The sequence below is a fragment of the Camelus dromedarius genome, chromosome 17, assembly GCF_036321535.1.
Source record: "Camelus dromedarius isolate mCamDro1 chromosome 17, mCamDro1.pat, whole genome shotgun sequence".
Taxonomy (NCBI): domain Eukaryota; kingdom Metazoa; phylum Chordata; class Mammalia; order Artiodactyla; family Camelidae; genus Camelus; species Camelus dromedarius.
The window spans coordinates 18,195,507-18,220,215 of NC_087452.1; the positions used below are offsets into that span (position 1 = coordinate 18,195,507).

General features: G+C 43.3%; 1 protein-coding gene across 2 annotated transcripts in view; it reads left to right on the forward strand.

Moving 5' to 3' along the window:
• Positions 1 to 24,709, forward strand: part of FRMD4B (FERM domain containing 4B) — a 284,910-nt gene that overhangs the window by 96,945 nt on the left and 163,256 nt on the right. Inside the window, exon 1 of one of the 2 annotated variants that reach the window (XM_031470717.2) lies at positions 20,502 to 20,824. The exons of the other annotated variant lie outside the window; for it this stretch is intronic. Within the exon in view, the coding sequence (XP_031326577.2) occupies positions 20,663 to 20,824 (162 nt within the window). The 5' untranslated portion in view covers positions 20,502 to 20,662. Of the gene's footprint in view, positions 1 to 20,501; positions 20,825 to 24,709 lie in introns of those variants that run through there. 2 annotated transcript variants of the gene reach the window in all.

Genomic DNA, 24,709 nt, shown 5'->3' on the forward strand with positions numbered 1-24,709 from the left:
AGTTTGGCAGTCCACCCCTAGGTGGAGCGCTCACCCAGAAACAGCCTGTACGCTCACTGCATACACTCACACATTTGCACTCACACTCACTTGCACACACATACACATTCATACACTCACTCTTACATACACACTCGTGCGTACACCCATCACGTACACACACATTCACACACGTATACACACATTCACACACGTATTCTCTCTTTTGCACAAGAATGCTGGTAGAATGTGCAGACATGAGAATTTCAGAGCTGATGTCAGACCTTACTTTCAGAACTTGAAGTTGGTCAGAGTTGGTTGATGGCAGGACATTCCAAAAGGAATGTCAGGGCAGAGAGAACAGTCAGGAGCAAGAGATGGGCTCAGAGAGGAAGAGGAGGAAGCTGCCAAAGTTAAGCGTTACCCCTTTGTCTTTTTTGCTGCACAGCCTGAGGGCAGCAAGCCAGTGTCTGTTGTGTGTACTAGGAAATTGCATGTGTTGTCAGGAAATCTGGTCCTGACAGAGGAAAGGGTGGAGTTCTCGTCAGCATTGCTGGAGGTCTGGGGATCCTGGACGTAGAAGAACAAGTGTGAACAATAGACAGCCCAGTGTGAACTGGCTTAAGTAATAAGGACTGTTTATTGGCTGGTGTAACTGAGCAATTAAAGAGGGCTGATTTCAGGTGAGGTTTGATCAAGAGGCTGACACAGTGCTCTGAATTCTCTCTGTTTTGTGGGCTTTATGGTCACATTTTCTTCCTTTATAGTAGCGAGATTGGCTGTAACAGTTTAGTCCTCACATCTGTGTCTCATGTATACAGAGAAGAGAGGGTACTTGTGTCCAGAATTCCAAGCAGTAGTCCTGAGACTCTCACTAATGGACTGGCTAACAGCCCAGGTCCACTCATGTAGTAACTGGAGTATGCCAATCGGGTTTCTCCACGAAGAAGAGACTGAGGGCCCAGCAGGGGCTGTGAGGAGGTGGATAAGGTATAAAAATTGGGATTTCACGCCAAGAAGGAGCATGGATGCTAGTGGCCCTTGGCAGGGGCTCGTTGTGTTCCTCACACCTTGCTGGGACTGATGGGTGACGTTCTAGTGCCCCCACTCCTGAGTCGTCGTCGTAACATTCTGTGGTCGACGTGGAGAAGTGGAGCCCTGCTGCGTAAGAATCTCCCAGGCTGCATTACTTTCCTTTTTCATGAATTCTTACTTGAAATCTCTCCACAGCCCAGTAGATTTGCCCCTCCAGCTTCCGGAGAGAAGTTCAGCCATCTAGCTCCAGGGTAATGATTAAGGCAGAATTTGCTGGTAACTTACTCCTTCCTTTTGTGGACTCTGCTTTACAAAGATGAGCTGAACCAAGCGGAAGCCAGTGTCCTGCTGAAACGGTCTGAGTGGCAGAGGGCTAGACGCTACCGAAATCCCACGAGGAGCCAGGGATCGTCCCTACAGATGCTGCACGTGTCTTCCTCGTTCGTAATCTTGGGGAGGAAGTGATTTTCTTTCTGTTTCACAGATGATAAACCAGAGACTTCAGGCGATTAAGTAATTCCTCCAAGGCCATAGGGTGTGTAGGGCAGAGCTGGGATTTTAACCCACGGTGAGTAGAATCTGGCTTCAAACCTGAGCTTTTCACCAGCCTCTCTTAGCAGAAACACTCTGCACATCAGTCCTCAGGTGGAATTTGGGGGTGAGCTGCCCAGTCTTCTTCCCCTCCCTGCTTGAAACTCTCCCCACCCGTGGCCATCCTTGCTCTAAGAGTGGCCTCGTCCCTCTGCCAGAATCCAGTCCATGCAGCATCTCCAGATGCCAGTGGCCTCCACCTCAGGAGAGCTGGCCTTGTTTCCTGCACCACCCAGACCTACCCTGTCCAGCCAGTGCAGCAAGTACTTTTCTGATTTCATTTCCCCACTTCACAGCATTTTCCATTCAAAACTTACATATCCCAGGTCCCCCTCCATCACAGCCGTGCTGTACATTAGCTAGTACGTTCCTGCAGAGCTGGTGGGTTGTTTCATTAAGTGTTGCACATGGACACAGGTTGACTTTTCAACAAGGACCTTCTGGAGAAAGTGTGTGCTCACTAGGTGGGAATTCAAGATGAGGAAGATGGTACCTTGAGGGGCATTTGGCTCTCCGCCCACGCTGGTGGGGGTAGCAGTCTCTTGCCTGCACATGGTGGAGTCCGTGTTTGCATTGCAGATTATTAGTTGAAAGGAATGTTTCATGTCCCAGAAATGCAGGGTTCTCTGTCACTTTCAGGGAGATCTTTCAGGTTTGCCCCTGAATTCCTTTCCAGACACACATTTCATCCTGCTTTCACCTTCCCATTTCATCTGTGCATCATGCCCTACCCATATCTCTCATAATGTTGATCTGGGGTCAGCTGGCCGTGGCCTGTTTTTGTGAATAAAGTTTTATTGGCACGCAGCCATACCTGTTCACATGTGGATTGTCTCTGGCTGTCTTCCACTACAGTAGCAGAGTTGAGTGGTCACAGCTGAGACCCCGTGTCCCGCCAAGGCTAAAATATTTGTTATCTATTGCTGTTCTAGGTCAGTAGGCTCCATATATACTCCTCCATGAACCCCCAACTCCTTTTTTCCTTCACCTGGCCAGGAATAAAAACCTCTCAGAGCCTGGGCCTGATGTTTGGAAAAGAAAAACGCAATCTCCCTCTCAGTCCAGTCCTGAGGAAAGCAAGTCCTGACACTTCTGCATCCCCTCCCTATTTCTGGGCCCCTGGCAGACATTGCTAATCAATCATTACACTCTTCCCTACTGAGCCTCAGATTCCTTCTTCAAAGCAACACCCTGGCAGCCACTACCAATCGATTGGAGGTGGCATTCCAATGGAAACCATTTTTCATCCCTGGTCCAGTGGCCACTATCAGATCAGAGAATCATCTAAGACAAAAATCATATTTAATAAATAACTCTTGACCATCCTTTGGGTTGCCATGTCAGAGACAGACATAGTATCTCTCATTACGTCCAGAGTTGGCGCTTAAATCCGCTGTTTGCTGTTTCTTTGATTAAGTACCAGATGAAGTCATTGGCTTGCGATAGGGACTGTGTTATATGAAAAATGCCCTCACCTCCTTTTAAATAGGAGATTCGTTCCATTGTGCATTGCTCACAACGTGAGAGGCACCCAGGAACTAAGGCCTGCTTAGAATATTCTAGAGCCCCATATCAGTGTCACCCTCACTGAGTGGCTTCATAGGTGGAATCACTGACACTACTTATGCTCTGACTCTCTCACTGCTAATCCTTTCTCATTGAGCCGAGCTTCTGTTGAATTCGTACTGGGCAAAAGCCCACATACAGTGTTGCCAGGGGCTGGATTGGCGGCATCTATCACCACATGTCCCTTAAACCAAGTCCAATTTCAGGAAGCTCCTTAAAGACATTCTTTTCAAATGCTGGAGCAGATACTTGCTCAGCAACCTGACATTAACCATAATAGGTTAAGAATTGACTAAACATCGTATCCATTGACAACTGTGGAGACCTGCCCTAAAGACCATACTTGCTGCCACAAAACTGACTGAACCGGCTTCTGAGGAGGTGATAGGTGAGTTGCAAATGAGGAGGCGGCATCACTTAGCAGTTTCTCACTTCTTTTTACCTCCAGAAGTTGGAGATGAGGACTGGAGGGAGAGTGAATATTGTATAAAGAAAACATGGCAAGACTGTTTACGGGGGCAGTTAGCTGGAGAGACAAGCTCCTTCTTACTGGCTAGGAAGTAAGAAGCCTCTAGGAGTGAGGACTATTGACTAGAAGGATCCAGATGCCCTGGAAAACTTTGGTTTGAGCCTTGCACAGCTGGCATCTTGACAGCAAAGTTGTGTGCACCACTGTAGAGTGTCGGCTGGAATCCAATGCCAGGTTTTGCAAAAGCCATTGTTCACCAGACCTGGAGCTTTTGGGCCAATGAGAATGTGAGTATGCCTTTAGCCATTTAAAAACATTAAGCCAACCTTGGCAAAAGATTTTTGTGTTCGGCACCTTGCATCTTTTTGTGCTGGGTTTATGGAAAGGAAATTAGATACAGCCTCCCAGATGGCAATGGTGAGGGCCTTTTTAATAATGTTTTAAGCTTTTAGGTTTATGAGATCCCAGTAAAATTAATAACGTGATGGTATTGATATTCTTTGAGTGAAAAAATTATGCATCTCTTCCTGGAACAGATAGAAGATTTTAATAACTATTATACCCAAGGTGCCATATAACCAAATATTGAAAATGTAAGATTATGTTATTTAGAATCACATTAACATAAAGGCTGTTATTGTTAGTATGGTGCATATCCTGGGGGAGCTCTTGCACTAAGAGACACCAAGTTCAATTTAAACTTCAGATGGATGGGCTTCCATGGAACTAGAAGGCCCTTTCTGCCAACCGGAAAGCAGATCACCATGGATTATTTAATTTCTGGCACAAATGAACACAGGACTGAGAAATATGGTATTGTGGTAAGCTAGTCGTTGTGATGTGTTCCAGAGCAAGGATGCCATGGTTTAGCCATGTTCTACCTTAGGCTGGGTGTTGGTTTGCCCCAGGGGCAAGAGATGTGGTAGAGAACATCTATTGTTTCTGCTGCCCAGCATCTCTCTTTACCCTCTTCTTCTGGTATAGGAACTCCCTTTACTGGGAGAAATGTTTCCAAACTTCCAACCAAGTTGTAGCAGGGGGCTGCCAGTCATGATACCCTACCCTCCTGGACCCTAGGATGGCTCCTGCTTGTGGCTGAGCCAGTCACTACACATACACCCCACCCCTCCAGCCTGGCCACAGTCCTTATGATAGTCAGCATCCTTTCCCATAACTTAACCTACTAGAGCTGGCAGAGGAGGGTTCTGTTTCTTCTCTGATTAGTAGGCTATAAGAATATACATCTGGAGCTGTGTTTGTTTGTAGTTTTATACCCTGTTGAGATAGCACCCTGGAGAGAATGAATGAACCACACAAAGGAAGCAGTCAGTAGTGAGGGCAAGGAGAAAGAAAAAGTTCTTGGCATCCATAAGGCCTATCCGGCCCTACCTGTTCTCCATTTTCATCACATAAGCCTATAAATGCCCCGTTTTGCTTAGATTAGTTAGACTTATGTTTCTGTCACTTGCAAACAAAGAGCTTTAACAGATAACGCTGGCACCCCACATTTCTCTCCCAGGCTGCTGCCCCACATTTCTCACCCCTTTTCCTTCCTGTCTACTTCAACAAGCTTTCTTTGATTGCCTGTTAATGTACCAGCACTGCGATAGGCCCTGAGGGAAAAACTCTGAGGCAGACATTCATGGTGCTGCCCTCGTGGGACATGCCTGGGTCTAACAAGACCTCTCACACCTTCTTTCCATTCCCATGGAGTTTTGGATTCTGAACCACTGACTCACCTTTCCCCAGGCCTTGTCCTCCTTTGTTGCTGCCCTCATTCCCAGTTGCTCACATGAACTTGGCTTTTTGTCTTTCTTGTCCTACTTTGTTTGCGCCCAACTTTTCTCAGTACAAAGCACTAAATTCCCTGCTCTGCCTTGTTTGTGGGCTTCTTGGTAGCCCAATGTCTGGCTTTTTCCAGTCTCTGAATCTAACCTTTCACTCTCTAAGCTCTCTAAGCCTCAGATTTGCCATCTGTAGAATAGAGGTAATAATAATACCTATTTCATAGGTTATGGTAAAGATCAAATGATTGATGGATGCTTCAACAAGAAATCAATATGCAGGAGCAGAAGTTAGTATCTGATGCTTCTAATAAACAGGTTTAAATGTAAAATCATACTCTTTTCATCTTTAGTATTAAAGAAAATAGTACCATGAAAAGAATCTTCTAGATTAGAAAGGCTGTACATTTTTTTAATGTTAATTTTTCAGAGTTCTATTAGTGGGGCAAAAATCTCATGGGCAGGAATACATTTGCTGTGTATTTCCTATTTAGCTTTTATTTAAGAGAATCCAGAAGAAAGTACCCTTAGGAATAGACTTGTCTCTGATTCTAGGTAGAATTAAAATGTGCAAAGGGTTACCTGTGTGTGTGTGTGTGTGTGTGTGTGTGTGTGTGTGTGTGTGTGTGTGTGTGTGTCTACGCCTGCACACCCGTGGAACAGAGACGGAGAATGATATATTTCACAGAGTACATGTGAACTTGTAAGGTCTGACCATGTCCTTAAGCCTCTTTTATTTTCTAGCTGATCACATTAGATGCATAATTTAAGGTTTCTACACTTCAAAACCTGTTGAGCCTGTTTCTCTGCTCTGTGAGGGATCCTGTGACTGTGTTTGAATAGCGCCGATATCTCCTAGTCTCAGAGGGTAAGCAGTAATGGCAGGAATGGCACCTACTTCTCCACTTATCTAGTGAGAAAAGGTTCTCTTCTTTCTTGTTGACATTCTTGTCCCTGAGCGCTTTTACTTTGCTACAAAAAGACCTCTGGTAGCGTGCTACCTTCCAAAGCATTGTCTGATGCATTTATTATTAAATGAATTCCTTGGTTAATGGAAGTAATTGCTTCCATTGATTACTTTCCAGTAATTAATTAGGCCAGTTTTAAAGTGGGGATGGTGACAATCCTGCGTGGTTGAGGACGTTAGCGTAGGTTAGCAGGTGTCAACTCCATGATGGCAATGTCTGATCCACCAGCTCTTTTCTTAAGAGTATCCTGAAGGAGTATATCTTCCTTTTCCAAGAATTAACTATCTGTGTGCCCATTTGAGGCCCCTGAATTCATGCAAAACCTCAAAGCACCTTTGTGATCTGAGCAGTTCATTCAGAGGAAGTGGTGCGGTCTTAGGTAGCCTTTCTGTTTTCCACAGAGTGTCATCTGGATTATCTACACATCCAGCTGCCCCTGGCGTGGCCTCTGGGATGTTCCACAGACACACAGCGCTCTTCCTCTCCTGCATTCTCTCCTTGAATATCCTGTCATCCAGACATTTCGGAATTGTGCTTCTTTTAAACAAAATAATCGCTTTTGATCTTCCACCAGCCATTTCCATACTTGTATCTCATTGGTTCCTTATCTCTTTTGATTGCTGTATGTCATGCATGATATAAATAATATATTGAGGACGAATGTACTAGCTCCTGGCACCAGCAACCCTCAGCTACCTTCATGTCATGGTGTCTAAAATCTGGGTTGATCTTTTGGATATTAGATGTCCAGGAGACATAGGATTGATTGAAAAATTCACTTCATACATCATAAAGTTGAAAATTTGTTCAGTTTAGTCCTACATATATTAATTAAACCCCTACTTTCTGTAGGATGTTGCATTCGGCTCTAGGATACAAAGATAAATAAATCATACATCTTGCCTTTGATGAAGTTTCCAGTCTAATGTAGAGTGTATTGCCAAAGATCTCCTAAAGTAACAGAGGAGCCGCATATATTAGTTGGCTTAATTAATCAGGAGACGTCTCATATAAGCAGGCATCCTCCAGCCCACACACAATGCTTGACAGCTCCAGTTTTTCTTCTTGGTAATTGTCTGGCTTCAATCAAATCTCTGCACTGGCTTCACCCTCAGGATGGCAGCAGGAGGGCTCACCACCTCCCAGGCAAGTTTCCCAGAAGCCCTCTCAGGTGACTTTTCCCTAGGTCCCGAGGGCCAAGACCAGGTCATAAGCACACAGCGAGGAGAGTGGGATTACCATAACTGGTTTAGGCTAATCATTTCGGGCAGAATGTATCTTGGGCACAGCCCCATTAGCGTTGGGTAAACATGAGAAGTTAGAAGTTCACTATAATGTGGGATGTGCTATGATTGGAGTCTCTGAGATTCCAGAAGATTTCTCTCTACATAGGCATAAGCTAAAAGCCTTTCTAAAGTCTGTGTAGGTGATAATGACTGTATCCCCTAGTGTCTGCCTCTACGCTTCTTACCCTGGGGTAATGCACTCTCTTCATCTGGGTACTGGGAGGTGTCCTAAGAGATTATGGGAAACCAAAAATAAACATGTGCATCTTCCTGGAGCATCAGTTTTACTTACTGTATTTTTAGAAAGAAAATCAAAGATGCATAATGAAGAAGAGTGCAAAGTCTACATGACTCTTTTAGATTAAAAATGGTGAATTCAATTTCTAATTGGTAAAATTGTTTGGGGTCCTATCCCTGGTCCCTGATGGTACATATTCCCTCTTCTTTGCCGTGTAGTTTATTTACTTGGATGGACTAGTAAGGAAGAGGGCCAGTCTCCGTAAGTTTTCATTGTTGTGAAAAGAAACTTGATTAATCTGGATGCTTTTCTTTCCTGAAGCAGTTTCAGTGATTGTGGGCTTGTGAAAATTCTCCTCCAACTTGATCATAATCCGATGTTTATGACAGTCGTGCTTTATCATGTAAATGTAATGTTTACATTTTATATATGTCTATGCTGCCTGGCTTATTTATTTTAAATCTTTATCTTCTCTGAAACTGTTGTGTGTACAGAGCATGGGATTCCAAACGGAGGCAAAGAATGCCGATAACCGTTGACATTCTCTGCACTCTTGCAGTTAATCAGTTAACAAGCTTAAGTATTCTGTTTTAGAAATAGAAACAGAGAGCAAATCTGCCAGGCAAATGAGTTCAAGTCTTCTTACCCTGCTCCTAGCATAACTTGAAGCAACAGAAACAGAACTGGTTTCTGAACATCCCAAAGCACTCTTGAAAAGGGGCTTAGAGAACTAAGCCACTTAGGAGGACAAATATGTCTCAGATAATCCCTGCTGCTACTGTCAAGACCCATTTGAATCAGGTCAAATTAAAACTAAAATGGTTCAGCTCCAGAAATCTTACACATCAGTTTCTGTCTTAGCACACAGTGTCTTCAACATCTGTTAGAAATGTATGGCACACTTAAGCCATCTGATCCCCTTCTGGGTCACAACTGTTTTATTCCATTGTTTGTCTTCTTCCAGTGATTTGAGCGAATCCAATACCAGCCTCACGTTTCTCCCTGGTTCTTCCTTGGAAAATGCTTCTAGACCTAGGGAGTAGGTTCCAAGCCTTGTTATTTTTGGCTCTCATTCCTTTTTTTTTTTTTTTTGATAAGGAAAGGCTCTCCTCCTGTAGGGCCATGGGTAGCTTTCACATTGCTTCTCGACAGGCATCGTTCCTGCACTCAGGGAGCTTATGGGCGAGTGGTGAAATCAGACATCAAGCAGGTGATTTTAAATGTGATGGATATTATGAGAGGGAAAGGTCAAGTGGCTGTGATGGGCAGCCACCTGCTTCAGGGGATCGACCTTCCAACTAAGGCTTGAAAAATGAAGGAGGGTTCCCTGGTTGAAATCCTAGGGTAGAAAAGAGTGTTCAGGACTGAAGGAACAAATAGGAAGAGCCTGAGGCAAAAGAGTTGGAACCCAAAAGAAGACCAGAATGGCCTTCTGTCATGAGGCACAACCTGAACCAGAAACCTACACTATAGTTTAAAAGGTTATTCAGAGTTACAGGGAGTCTTGTAATCAGATCTCGTAATTCGAATTATTACTGATTGAACCATCACTTTTTCTCAACAAGTAGAAACTTCGGCCCAAGTTGAATAAATATAGAGATACAAATTAATTGCATGCCCTAGGATATATGTTTGAACAATACTCCTTGATTTGAAGGACAGGAGAATGAATAAAATGGAAGTGCCAGTCTTCATGTGGGGACATTTACTCTCGGGTTTCTCAGCGGATTAAAATTCTGAAGCTTTCTGCCGTGGCAGCTGGACCACATACACACCACCATGCTCTTCTAAGCCGTGGGGAGTGTGGCGATCGAAATACCAAGTATCAACCCGCTTGGCAATGGATACAACCAATTTCATTTGCTGCTTAAACAATGTGGGTGAATTGTGGACTGTTAAGGTGGAAAACAACCCAAAAATTATTGCACTTAAGATTCTTTCCTTAAGCCTTGTTTGTTCAGAATATGTTTTCCTTCCTTTAAATCCAGTTTTACCATACTACCTTGAATAACTTCTTTAGAAGTACTTGAATTCTGATTACATTGTATTGCCTTTTCCTGCTATTTCTTTATTCTTTTAAAATAACTGTTACCTGCATACAAGTGTAATGTATATATTTAGATAACACAGGCTATTACAGGGGAGGGTAGACAAGGAACTAGGCATAGTGGTAGACTTTGGGGGAAGGAAAGGGCCAGGCTGCCACCTGCATAACATTTTCATGTGGTTTAGATGAAAAGGACTCTTTCCTCCGAGCCAGGAGTTATGGCTTCTCCAGCAGAACCCAGGCTAGATTATGACCTCCAGTCAGTGCCTCAGCCAGATGCTGTTATGCAGTAAACAACTTGAACAGTCTTACATGGCAGCCCTGGAAATGAGGAGATGTGGAACAAGAACGGGAGAGAGGCTCACATTTCATTCACTGAACAGCCTCTTGTACGATTGCGTGTACATTTCAAAATTAGAAATTGAAAAGTAATCTGTGCTGATACAGAAAACCAGGAAAAGAAAGCCTCCTCCAAAGTAAATTAAAATCAGCCGGTGATCCTAACTCAAATCACTACTATTAAAATTTGATGCATTTTCCTCCAGTTTCTTTTCTATATGTGTGTACATTCAGTTTCACAGTGGAATTCGTATGCAGTACTTCTTTCCTGTTTTTATTTTTCCTTTTTTTTTTTTTTTTGTAAAATAGGCTTTTTTTTTTCCAGTCAAGAGAAATGTTAACACTTTTTCCTGAAGATATAAATATCACATGCTCTTTGCAGAATATTTAGCAAAAATAGATAAAGGGTTAATATGTGCTCTATGTCTTTACCTTTTTTTTGATAATATCTTTGAGATAGAACTCACATGCCATAAAACTCAACTGTTTAGTGTACACTTAATGGCTTTTAGTTTATTTACAAAATTGTGCACGATCACGATAATCTAACTTTAGGACATTTTCATTGTCTTAAAAAGAAACTCTGTACTCATTAGCAGTCACTCATTTCCCCCACCCCTCCCTCCAAACTCCCTCAGCCCTGGGCAGCCACTAATCTATTTTCTATCTGTATAGATTTGCCTAATCTGGACATTTTATGTAAACAGAGTCATAAAATATGTGGGGTTTTTTTTATGACTGGTTTCTTAACACTTAGCATATGTTTTGGAGATTCATCCATGTTGTAGCATGTATCCTTTTTTAAAGTTATGTATTTTGTATTGATTGCTTGATGATTTATTCTTGACTTTTTAATTTTATATACATACTGCAAAAGTCACCCTTTTTAAATAAGTGTACAATTCAATGGTTTTTCACATATTCACAAGGTTTTGCAAGTATCACCATTACCCAATTCCAGATTATTTTCATTTCCCCCAAAAGAAACTCCACGCCCATTGACAGTCACTCTCTGCTCCATCTCCCCAATCCCTTGGCAACCAGTAATCTACCTTCTGTCTCTGGATATATGGCCTCTTTGTCTAGCTTTTTTTGTTGTTAATTTGTTTACCACAATGTTTTCAAGATTCCTCCATGTTGTAGCATGTGTCAGTACTTCATTCCTTTTTATGGCTGATAATATTCCAGTACATGGCTATGCCACATGTTATGTATCCACTCATCAAGTGACATTTGAGTTGTTTCCACTTTTTGGCTCTTATGAATAATGTTGCTATGAATGTTACACACAAGTTTTTGTGTGAGCAAATATTTTCGATTCTCTTGGGTATATATACCCCATTCCTTTTTATTGCTAAATAATATTACATTATATGGACATACTACTTTTTAAAAAATCTGTTCATCAGCTGATAGACATGAGGGTTGTTTACACCATTTGGTTATTATGAATAGCAGTGCTATAAACACTTGCATACAAGGGTTCTTTTAAACACCTGTTTTCACTTCTTTTGGGAAATGCATAGGAATGGAATTGTTGGGTCACATGAACATTCTTTGTTTAACCTATACAGTCTTTCCACAGCAGCTGCACAACTTCACATTACCAGTAATATGTGAGTATTTCTCCATATCCTCGCCAACACTTGTTATTGTTCACGTTTCAATCATAGTCATTCTAGTGGTTGTGGAGTGATGTATCATTGTAGCTTTGATTTTTGGTTCCCTAAAGATCAATGATGTTGAGTGTTTTTTCGTGTGCTTACTAGGCATTCATGTATCTGCTTTAAAGAAATGTATATTCAAATCTCTTGCCCATTTTTAAATTGGGCTGTTAGTCTTTTCATGATTGAATTGTTGCTCATTATATAGTCTGGATATAGTTCTTTATCAGATATAAGATTTACAGATACTTTCTCCCAGTCAGTGGCTTGTTTTTTTCATTTTCTTCATAGCATTCTTTGAAGCACAGAAGTTTTTAATTTTGGTGAAGTCCAATTTATTTTTTTGTTACTTATGCTTTTCATGGCGTATCTAAGAAACCACTGCCAAATCCAATATCACAAAGATACGTAATTATGTTTTCTTCCAAATTTCATAGATTTAGCTTTTACTTTTAGTTCTTTGGTCTATGTTGAGTTGATTTTTGTGTATGGTGTGAGGTAGGGTTCAAATTCATTCTTTTGCCTGTGGCTATTCAGTTGTCCCAACACCACTTGTTGAAAAGACTATGCTTTCCTATTGAATGATGTTGGGACTTTTGTCAAAAATCAGCTGACCATACATGTGAGGATTTATTTCTGGACTCTAGATTCCATTTCATTAATCTGTATGTCTGTCCTTATTCCAGTACTACACTGTCTTGATTACTATAGCTTTGTAGTTAAGATTTATAATGTGATCTATTGAAAGTAACAAAACACCCAGCTAAAAGCAGCTTAAACTTTGTAAGATCATTTATTGTTTTTATCTCATTACAAATCATTTGAAAATAGGCTGCTCCTGAGTTGGTTTGACATCTAAACAATGTCATCAAAGACCTAGGCTTTTACTGTCCTTTTTTCTATTATCTTTGCTGTCAGCATTTGTCTTCTTGGTCACAAGATGGCTGCTGTAGCTCAGAGCATTGTATCTCCATTCAACAGTGCCCCAAACAGGAATTAAGAAATGTACTGACAGAATTCTTGTGTTGTTCCAGCTCTTCAAAGAGGGAAATCATTTCCAGAACTCTTTAGAAAGCTTCACTTTATATTTTATTGCCAGCATGGTGTCATGCCTTCCCTTAGACCAATCATTCTTCATCCCAGGGACATAGAAAATGGCCAACCAGAAAATCAGAGTCTCTGAAAAAGGAGTAAATGGCTGATGGATAGACAACCAACACCATCTGCCAAAATACATAAACATATAAAGAAGAAACCAACATTATCTGTAAGTCTACCAGACTGAGATACTAATGGATCTTTTTACAGTAAGGAGGTCTACCTTAAATTTCTTTGGTGCCAGGTTCTTCAGAAATGAAACTTGTTTTCCTCATCTGTTATTGACTCAAGACCAGATCATAGCATTCTTCTGTTCATTCCTCTCGAATGCTGCCTGGAGCTCTCTGAACTCTAGGTCTGAAGAACACACAACTGCTTTCCTAACTTCATAAAATATTCATAAGCTTTGAGGCCGGTAGCCTGCTGCTTTTGACCTCTTTATCTTCTTGTAGACAACCTATTTTATAGTTGAAAACAATATTTTGCTGCTGACAACTTCAAGTTAATTTTAAGATAGCAAGACATAAGAAAAACTTTTATGCCCCCCTTTTTTTTTGTATGCTAGAGTTTGCTTTTATTTTGCTCTTGCTGCTTAAGGGCCAAATAGTTGAAATTCCTAGCAATAATCCTACCATATCATTCTGTCTTTTTTAGTAATAATGGGGAAATGATCTATTTTTATAACCTATTGCCCATATTTGCTTGATAGCCAGCATGTACTTGGCCTTGAGAGTTTTTACTACTTTGAAGCCTACTGATCTTGGCTAATTTCTGTTTTTCATTTTACTACCAATATCCGTACATAGATAGTACAGTTGATCTTTAGAAAGTCAAGATTTTTCACTTATCTGTTTTTTTCTTCTACTCTTCATTGTACAGGAGTGAAGGTCATTGGGTTTTAAGTAGTAGCTCTCTTATTTCCCGTAAAAAATTCAGTTACTTTTCATTATAGATTTTCTTTTTCTTCTCCTGATAGTTTTGTTCTTATTTAAATTGAGTAAACCCAAAGGTCATTTTGTCACATTAAGTTCCTAGCTAATAAATAACTCCTAGAACCATCCATACCCTATACATCTTACTATGAGGCCAAAACAAGTCATAACTTACAAATACAGAAAAGTGGCCTTTTATTTCTCAATTAAAAAATTAAAAAATTAGTAGGTATACTATTTTAGCTTTTAAATGCTTTTTCCACTGATCTCCAGCAAGTCATCCAGTTTTTCTGTGCCTCAGTTGCTTTATCCAAGAAATGGGGCCAGCAGTACCCTTCTCCATTTGACCTTGGGAGAATATTATGAATATCGACTGATGCTATATGTGGAGCTGCCTTTATTTATTCAGAAAAGGGTGCTATATAGACCAATTTATTACTATTTTATTTTTGTCATTGTTGGTGTGCATGTAAATTAAGTGTAAATAAAAGGTGACAAATTATGGGGGTGGGAGGGACATCACAAGATTGATACTATTTCTTCTTTCAAGAAGAAGGTCAGCTCTTTCTCTCTGATCTACATGGGCTCCCTTGGAACCTTCTTTCCCTTCGAGTGCTTCCACATCCACACTGATGACATCTAAAATTTGACCTGGCAAAATTTCCATGATCCGTTTAGTGGATTAACTAGTAAAAATGGATACAATACGGAGTCTAATGTGTTGCTCCCTTTTTTGTACTTTTCTATGCAATAATGATAGCATGTCTCCTCTTTCCTTTGAGCAAGGAGAATTGAATTTACTAAAATAATAGCTGGAGTTTTTGAGGAAAGATGGGAAAGTCTTCTTTTGCTGTGCTTTGTTTTTTTCCTTCTAGGGGTGGAATGAGTTTACCAAAGAATGGAAGTTGGATAGATGCCTCAGTGCTGGATATGATTTAGTCTGTGGTGGTTTTAGCCCTTGATGGTGCCAAAAAGCTATTTACAGTCATAAAGGCAGCTGCGGAACATAACCAGTCCACTGGTCAGCCTTGCGTGATGGTAATAATGGCTGGTAGCCTCCTCTTCCAGATTGCACTCCTCTGCGTGCTTCCATCCATCTCCTCCTGCTTGAGGCCCAGACTGAAGGATGCTCCTTACTGTCTCAGCCCAAAGGAAAGAGGAGAGAAAGCAGGAGAGGAGGGAGGGGCAAGAATACCTTGCTTCTGGCTCAAGTGGGACTGAAGCAGAACTTGTTTCCCCCCAGCCCTTCAGCCTCCTCCTCGCGGGCGAGATGTAGAGGGGGATGGGGCATGCAGACCCCTGAATGAGATGCTTATGTCTGCACAGTTGGGCAGGCCTCCCAGAGGCCCCAGGAAGTGCTTGCTTTGAAGGGGGCAGCTTTGTCCACCAGACTCTCACCCCACATGCATAGTTAGGCCCCATCCCTGGGGGACCTGTTGACTTTAACTTACTTACGTAGACATTCCTATGATCCTAGTTAAGCCCTTTGTTCTCAACCCTGGAACTCTGCAGCTGCCTCCCAGGTGGCTTCCCTGCCCTTCCACCTCTCAAGCATCCCTCTCACCCTTTTCCCTCAAGTCCCACAAATCTGGGATCCCTCTTGCCATAGAGTCTTCGTTCTTAATAGCTCTTTCTGCCTTGGACTACTCTCTGTGTCTCCACTGCCCTCATCACCTGGTCCTCCCCTACTCAACCCTCAGGTCTCAGCTGCAGTGTCCCATCCTCGGTGAGGCATTCCTTGGCCCTCCCCCCGCCCCTGATATCCTGCATCACGCGTCTCTGTCATAACCCTGCGTAGCAGCGCCTGCTTCCTCTGTATTAGTTGTTCAGATGCCTGCCTTTCTCACCTACTCTGAGTCCCGCTTAGACAGAGATCGTCTTTGTTTTGTCATAGTGCGTTCTCAGTACTTACTTCCCTGCCTGACATGTAGTGCAAACTCAATACGTAATTTTTTAATGAACAAGAGTATGTATTGGGGAATGGATGAACTTCTTTCTGTATTCACTGTTGAGACAAATAGTCATTCATTTGTCAGTTCAATAAACATGTATTGATTGCCTGATATGTGCCAGCCAGTGGGCAAACAAATATGAATAGGACCCTGTCCCTACGTCCAGCAGTGGTTTCTGAATGGGTGTAGCTACCGCCCTACATGGAGCATCTGAAATGTGGGGAGATGCTTTTCGTTGTGGATGTCATAGTGATCGGGGCGCTACTGGCATGTGGTGGGCAGAGCCCAAGGTCACTAAACATTTTCCAATGCCTGGGGTGCTCCTGCACAAGGAAGCACCATCCAGCCACCCTACCTCCACCTCCTCTACAGGAATTCCTCACAAATCTTCAGTCCAGCCAAGAAAAGTGGCAATATTCTGTCGTGTATGCCATGAAAGATTTCAGTAGCAGCGCTCAGCCCAGGGGAGGCATCCACATTCCACCTTGGGCTCCATGTGAGGGGAGTAGCTTTTGTAATGTGCTAAAGAAAAGGCTTCACCCCTACCCAGGAGCCTCTGATTTAAGCGAAATGATAAAGCCAAAAATTAAAGTGCCAAAAGAGAAGCAGCTTATGATGAAATGACTATTCCTCGTTTTTACGAAAAATATCCACCAAAGGTAAGTGGAGATGATAGCGAGTGGCGTGCCAGTTCTTTCTCAGTGGGCTTTGAGGACAGTTCAGCACTTAGTGAGTATGTGAAAACCATTATCGAGTGTCACGTCCCAACCTGCCTCTGGAGGGAGAAAATGTCAAGAGGGCAGAGTGTTTCCCCATAACAAGTCCTGTGACAGGAATAGCAGGTGTGGGATCGAACGGGACCAGGCTTCCTTGGTCTCCGCACCACTGACATGTTGTTGTGCAAGACAGTTGTTTGCTGTGGGGCTGCCCTGGGCACTGGAGGACGTGGAGCAGCCTCCCTGGCCTCTCCCCACTAGATGCCAGGAGCGCCCCCAAGGTGTCACAACCAGAAATGCCTCCAGACTTTGTGGGCGGGGTTGCAGAATGGTCCCTGATTGGGAGCCACCGAACCAGGCCTTGTTTTCGTCCCCCTCAAGCCCTGTCAGACATGGTCTGTTAGAATTTATCCACATTGGCTTTTCAGCTGTGTAGAGAGTAGAGGTTAAAAATAGCCGCAGGCATTAGATGGATGCTGTCTTTTTGATGGGCAGAGGGGACCGCTGGAAACTGCTGTGAGAGGACCAGCTAGCTCCTTCTAGAGAAGGGCTTGGCACTTTGTGCTGTCTCCCTGGCATTATGCTCCTCCTCCTGCTCATTGCTCAGAAGAGAACCTACAGGAGCCTCGGGGATAATGATAATTTCTCTTTCACGTCTGCAGCAGAACTCCCAGGTGTATCAGCAATGCTGTCACCTGAAGCATCTTTTTAAGCCTCCAGAGAGAGCTGCAGGAAATTACAGTGTATTGCAGGGAACTCTGATGCTGGAGTGGAAAAAAAAAAAATCCTCTTCTTAAATTAAAAAGAAAGAAAAAGCAAGATAATTTTGAAGCCAGCTTGATTTAGCTCCTTTTCCACAGGAAATTTTAGACCAGCTTCAAGGGTGTGTGTCTGGGGTCTGGTTTGTCCCACGTGGCTAGTTCATTTTAAGAAGGATGCCACGCTTGGGTCGCTCTTCCCCCCAGCCCCCCGCACCTGGGCTCAGTTGCCACCCACTGTCAGCCCCTGGTGTGAAGAACTTGCTTTTCCTTCCGTCTAAAATCCCTCTGCGCCCGAGAGCTCCAGACTTCTCCTTCTGCAGGAGAGGAAAGCTGTTTGGATAAGAAGAAGCGTCCATGTCTACACTGGTGGGAACAAGATGTCTTTTCTTGTCTTGTATCCACCTCGGAGCATCTACTGCTTCTCCAAGTCTCCAGGAGAGGATGGGCTACATGGTGGGGACAAACTAGCTGCAAAGAGCTTTTTTCAGGGACTTCAAGAAAGTGAAAGGACTACTCTCCAAAGCCAAGTCACCCCCAACTTTAACTTCCAATACACAGAAAAACACTTACTTACTTATCCTGTCTTATCTGGGTACAAAAAGAAAAAAAAAAAAAAAGAAAAAAAGAAAAGAAACATTTCCTGATTTTGGTGGTGGTGACCATTTTTTTTTTCCTTTGGGTGCTTACCTTTGGGCAGCCATATACTAAACACTTTATAAAGAATATTTTGCTTAATCTTCCCCCAAATCCTAGGCAGTAGATTCCGACCTTATCCCTATTTTGTAGATGAGGACCCTGAGGCTTTGTGGGTTTTAGGAGCTTGTACAAGGTACCCCAGGAGGTACCACAGGTCTTAAGGAGCAGGGATTTATCTGGTGTGTCTCTCTTAGGAGACTTAGCTCCTAACTACCATGTCCTACAACTGTGCTTCTCCATCTTTAGCACGAGTCAGAATCCCCCAGAGGCCAAGTGAGCGCTCAGACCAGGGACCACACCCTGACTCTGGAGGGGGCCCAAGAACTTGCATCTCTACCAGGTCCCCAGGTCATGCTGATGCTGCCAGTTCAGAGACTGCACTTTGAGAACCCCTGTTACACTACATCCTGTTTTCTAGAAAACAGTGTAAGCACCGACTTTGAAAACTTTGAACGAAAACAGCTGAGGTTGGAATCGACCGCTGACATTAATCCTCTACCCGGATAGATAACGGCCACAGTGTTTCTCGAGCATCTCTTCTGAGAGGTTGGTGTCATGAGACAGAGATAATTGACCTGTTGTAGGTCTTATTCTGGTATTCCCTTGGCTGCCCGACATTTCCGAGAACACGGTCGCACTGCATCGTTAAAAAAATAGTAATAAATGTACCACCGTCATTCACTCATACTCGTGGGCCAGGGGTGAAGTTCAGTAGTTTTCCATCTGAAGGATGACGTTTGATTTTCAAACTGGACTTGGTTTATTGTCTTTTGACCCTTTCAGACCTAGCATACTCTGATTTTGTGTGAACGCTGTGACCGTGATCTTGGAAAATATCATCAGGGTGCTGATACTAATAAGCACATAGAGATTTACTGTGAAGAAAGGTTTGCAAATCTTGGATGAGGTCTTAGGTCCTATTAACGAATTCAACAAAAACTCTTAGGCAATTTTATTAGTAATAAAAAGAAGTAAAAGGTAAGAAAAGAAGCATCATTTGAAAGTCTCCTGATTATGGTTACTTTGAAAACAACAGGCGCTTTGAGGACAGGTTTTTGTATTCCTTTGACTGGTTGAGTTTCACCCAAATTAAGATTCCAAAGGCACATTTGAAACCTGAAATAAAGCTGATCTGCTTGTTGATGATTTGTTCTGAAGCCTTCTGAGGTCTTTCAGAAGAAAGGCTTTGGCACCTTTCCCTTTCTGCCACTTAATAGCAAAGATAACAGCCCAGGTGTGAAACCACCATTAAGATACAGACAATTGTCCTACCAGTGGATTCAGGAGAAAACAGCCTCCTGAAATTTGCTGCAGTGCTTTTGCTGTGAGCAATGTTACACTATTATTTGGGACTGAAATCCACACATATTGCAAAGGGGAGTAGGGACTGGTGGTATGTGGGACTCCTCAGGCTCCTTTTTCCAAATGCCTCTGGCAATATCAATTCCTGGAGGGGAACTTAAAAAACAAAACAAAACATAATTATCTGGTGACTTCAGGAGTGGTGGAACAGCTTCCTTTGGTTTTGAGTCGAGAATTTACCTGTGCAGGTTTGTGCTGGCAGTTGCTGCTACATGTGTCCAGAGGCTGAATTTTCTAGAACCAAACCAAGGATTCTCTTGTGAGTGCCTGTTTCCCAGCAAATACTAACTGGAAGCTATTTGCTAGAGACCAAGAATGCTCTTTGTTTTTCTCACGAACTGACTGCTGCATTGGAATTAGCACAATGCGAGGGGCACGGGATCCTGCCCTCTGGCAGGCAACAATAGGCAGGTTTTCATTTTCTGCCAGACCCTCAAGTTAGGAGCAAAGGCAGGCGCTGGAGTGAGTCACACACGCACTGTTGCTTTGAGACTGGTATCTTCAGCTTGTGGCTTCAGTACAACCAAGGAAACATTCAGGGCTGTTCCCCCAGGAGTGGGGTCCAAAGGGATGCTTTGGAGGTTTTTTTTCCCTCCTGCATCTTGGTGCCGCCCAGAGATATTTATCAGTGTGAACAGAACAAGATGCCAAGCAGAGATCCTGTAAAGTGAGGTGCTCCCCAAGGCAGATTCGGAGACTGGGGCTGGTGCGCGCGCGCGTGCGTGTGTGGTGTGTGCAAGACGTGCAAGGCAAGTGCGCTGATATGCAGCTCTCCTGTTCGCCTGCAAAGAGTTGCTCCACTCCCCCCGCTGCCCAGCGCGCTCGGGGAGCGCCAGGGGGAGTCCTCGCCGACCCGGGCTTCCCGCGCCCCGGGAGCACCGAGGGCTCGCCTGGCGGAGCTTAGCGCAGCTTGCTCGGCGCTGCCAGCGAGCGGGCGGGGTGGACACTGGGCTTCTGTGTGCCCGCCGCAGCCGTTGGCTGGCAGGCGCCCAATCCCGGGGCATGCCGCCGGAGCCCGGCCAGGACGCACGGTGAAAGACCAGTTTGGGGGAAGGCTTGACCCCTGGCGGCCAGCAGAAGCCGGCGTCGGGAGCCCAGGCGGTGGGGCCGCCGGGATCGGGCTCTCTGGGCTGCAGCTGCGGGAGCAGGCACCCCTCGGGTGCAGAGGGAAAAGGAGGCATGGCTTCGGTGTTCATGTGCGGCGTGGAGGACCTGCTGTTCAGCGGCAGCCGCTTCGTATGGAACTTGACCGTGTCCACGCTGCGAAGATGGTACACGGAGAGGCTGCGGGCTTGTCACCAGGTGCTGCGGACGTGGTGCGGGCTGCGAGATGTGTACCAGGTGAGCTGGGGCGCCCAGCGCCCGAGGGCCCTAGCAGGATGCCGGGCGCTCGTGGGAAGCTGGTTCCACCTGTATGATTTTATTCTTTTTTCCTCCACCTCTCTCTTTCAAAACTCTTAGCAGGCTGCTCGACTCTTGGGTCAAATGCTCTGCAGCGCTGGGTAACTGACAAAGCTTGTGAATTTTCTCTATCTGGCGGCCCTTGAGAATTAGTCCCTGCCTTTGCAGACATTTATTAGAGAGAGATGGTGTACCTGCCCGCCGGCACTTAGCTAAAAAAGCTGTAGCTTTACAGCAGAGGGTCGGCAGGGAGCAACTTTGACATTCACATGATTCCTTCTTTTTCATTTCATTGGAGTGAAGGCAGGCGTTTCAAGGAGCAAGGATCTCACACCAGTTTACGGTCAGAAGGGCCTGAATGGGTTTGCATTCTTCCCTTTGGTTTTATTTCAGCTTTCCATCAGGCAGCCCCAACTTGCAAGGCAGAGCCAGGAAAAGCTGATTCTGTGTCTACTGGCTTTTGGAAGAAAGGACAGCAAATTGTGAACACTTTGCAGGAGGATGCTGGGCTGGGGAAGGGAGGGGTGGCTTGGCTGAGTGCTGGAATGCTTACGTTTGGATTTACTCCCTGTCACACAACACAGCCTCTTTATTTCTCTGCGAAGTCCCATCCTGCAGGCAAAAAATGCAGCAACTTTATTCAGTCTCTCTGGGGCTGCAGCTCCCCTTCATTTTTTAAAAATCAGATGTTTGTGGATTTAAAAGTTCTGTGCTTTAGTTGTTAATATCTTTGAGGTTTAAAAAAAAAATCTACAGTGCATTTCGGAAGATTATACCTGGTGTTAACTGCAGGAAGATAGCATCACACTTTCTTTCCTGTGATGTAGAATAGCTTTGTTGCAGTACCTGGATTCTCTGTACTCTGACCACGTTTTCAATATGACTGTAATTTCTCTCTCATTGTGTTGAGTCCCATATGGGATCAAGCTTCAAATACTGAGAAGCCATTGTCTCCCATCAATCAAGCAAAGTTAAAACACCAGCACCTGAGGTTAAACTGTGGGCGTCTGAAGAATCAGCGTCCTCTCGTCATCCTTGACATCCGTGTCATCCTTGTTAAATTGTGAGGAACACTGTCATTTGTGCTTTCCTAGCCCCTGCTTTGGATAACACATCTGAGATGTCTTGAATTTTGAAAGAGTCCAAAAGCCAGGTTGAGAACCGGGGCAGCATGTGGTGGTTTGAAGGTATGGTGGGGCTGTGGGTATATCTCATCTGGCCACATTACACAGATCACCTGGCTGTTTGGAGCCAGAGGTGTGTCTGCTGCTCAGCCTTTTTGTTTGCTAGGAAATCATTGTTCAGTTTGGTCTGTAGAAGAAGTGACCCTGATGTAGTTTTGTTTTCACTTTTTAACATTTGAGAAACTTTCAAAAAGAGAACACACGTATTGTGGCCAGCCATTCAACCTACGTGCCTCTCTCCCCAAGGATCCAGGGGACTTAACGTTTTATGTTTTCTACCATTAGTGACCAATCAAAAAATGATGGTTCCAGAAACCTGAGGCCTCACTAGTTCTTTATAAGGTTGATCCATAATTATTTTTAAGCAGAACAGAAACTTGAAGGACTAACCTACTAAACTATAGGTTTTCTCTTCTGTAAGATGGATGGTAACTGAGCCAGTACCATCTCACAATGACAAGAAGGAACGCCTAAAATTAATGATGGTTATTTTATGAGTATTGAGTTATAAGTAGAAGATGATCTGTAAAGTTTTATGTGTCTTTGGAGAATATTTTAAAACTTGAGAAAACCATAGGTTTTTACATTGTACAACATAGTTGTTAGCAAAAAAACAAACAAACAAACAAACAAACAAACCTATTTTCTTTAATGCCTTTCAGATTTGACCAAGAAAGTAGTCACTTAAATTGTCCAGAATTGAAAGGCAGTAAAATAAAGTGGTTAATACCTTATGCTCCAAGTTAAATAGATAAAGGAGTAAATCCTACCTCTGTCTATATATGATCATGGGTAAGTTCTTTACTCTTACTATGCTTCAGTTTTGTTGTTTATAAAGTGGGAAATATAATAATACTAACCACAGAGGTTGATATAAGAATTAATTGATTTGTAAGATATTTAGCACAGTGCTGAGAGCTTAGGAAACCTTTAATAGATGTTGTCTGTTCCCTTAGTTGGGATATTTTTATTGTTATAGGAAATCTCCAACCCAAAGTAACCTATAGAATAAATAGAAGGTACTTGTGACAGAACTAAAATATCTAGCAGTGGGATAACCTTCAGGTATGGCTTGATCAGGGCACTATGCTTGTTCCCCATGATTCTTTCAGCCCAGTCTTGTTCACGTGTTGGCTTTATCTTCAGCTGGTTTCTTCCCTCATGATAGCAGATGACCAAGGCAGTTCTAGGGCTTAGCTCCACATTTCAACCCATCCAAAAAGAAAGAGAATTTCTCATATCTACCAACTATCCAAAAAGTTCCCATTTTGCACTCTGATGGGCCAATTTAGGGTCTGTGCCCACTTCCAGTGCCATGCATTGATTGGCACAGGGAATGGGATCATAATTCATGCACTCTCAAAGGGAATAATATGGTCCCCAGCAGGCAAAAATCATTTTTTTTGGGATGGGAGGGAGGAAAAAAAATCTTTCTCTTTATGTGTAAAGCACAGACCTACATACAATACATAAACAGATATACAGTATACCTGTGGCATTAGAATTTATGATAGGATAACTAGCAAACAAACAAACAAAAATCTTAAAAGGCTCCTTAAGGGAGGGATAATGAATAGAAAGGTTGAGAAGCCCTGAATTACACTTGATTGGCTTGGCCACGGTGGGAGTGTACCCATTTCTGAAGCTGGGGATGAGGTCAGCCTGACCCAGACCACATCCCTCCCAAAGAAGGAGGAAAGGATGCAGTGTCCACTGAACCTGCATGATTAGAATCTCACATCTAGAGCTCTTTAAGTAAAATGATTATTTTTCGAGGTACAGACAAAGATTGATGCACAGAGATATTTGTAAGCATTTTGCGATAGTAATTTATTTGAGTGAATGGGGTTCATGGGGGCCCTCATGAGAATACCCTCTATTTCTCTGCCATAATTGTGAATTCTAAAGTATGGAGGGGAAGATTCCCTTGTACGGCTCAAGTTTCTGGCCTATGAACTAGAAACACCATAAGGTTACATATTTCACTGAACCCAACTTTTCATTGTCCTCGTGATAAAAGAGTGTCGCTTTTCTTGCTTCTGGTCCGAATAGTCTTGTTGGTAAGAAAATTCAGGACTCAATCACTCTGGAGAGCAACAAGGGTGGGGCGGGAGGTATCCATTACACAAAATACCTGGCAGTCCCCCTGGGGTGTTTTGTTTATTCATATACTATAAGTGAAATAAGAACTGCACCTATTCATAAGGTACTTGGCAACAACATTATTATTGCCTGGCCGGCACAGCCGAGAAGGCATAATTTCTTTGGAATTGAACACTTCCTCCACTTCTCGATGTTGGCTAGGCAAGAGACTTAATTTGCCAGAAACCATGAATAATTAAGATAGTAGCTATAAGGCATTTCTGTAGTCATGCGAGTAAATAAAAAGCAGATTGCAGCTGCGCTGAAGCTGCCTTTCAACAAAGACTTACTTGATGAGGGAAGGTTTGAATTTGGTTGGAGTAGCAGACATAGGACATGCACCTTCAGTTTGGGGCTGAATAGTAAAAGCTGATTCACCTGCCGTATATCTCTCCTGCTTCTGTCTTGCCCGGATGGGTTGTATGATCGCAATTAATTAGACTTCACAAATTACTGAGGTGAAAAATGACGGGAGAATGTTGTTAAAAAAGAATCAACA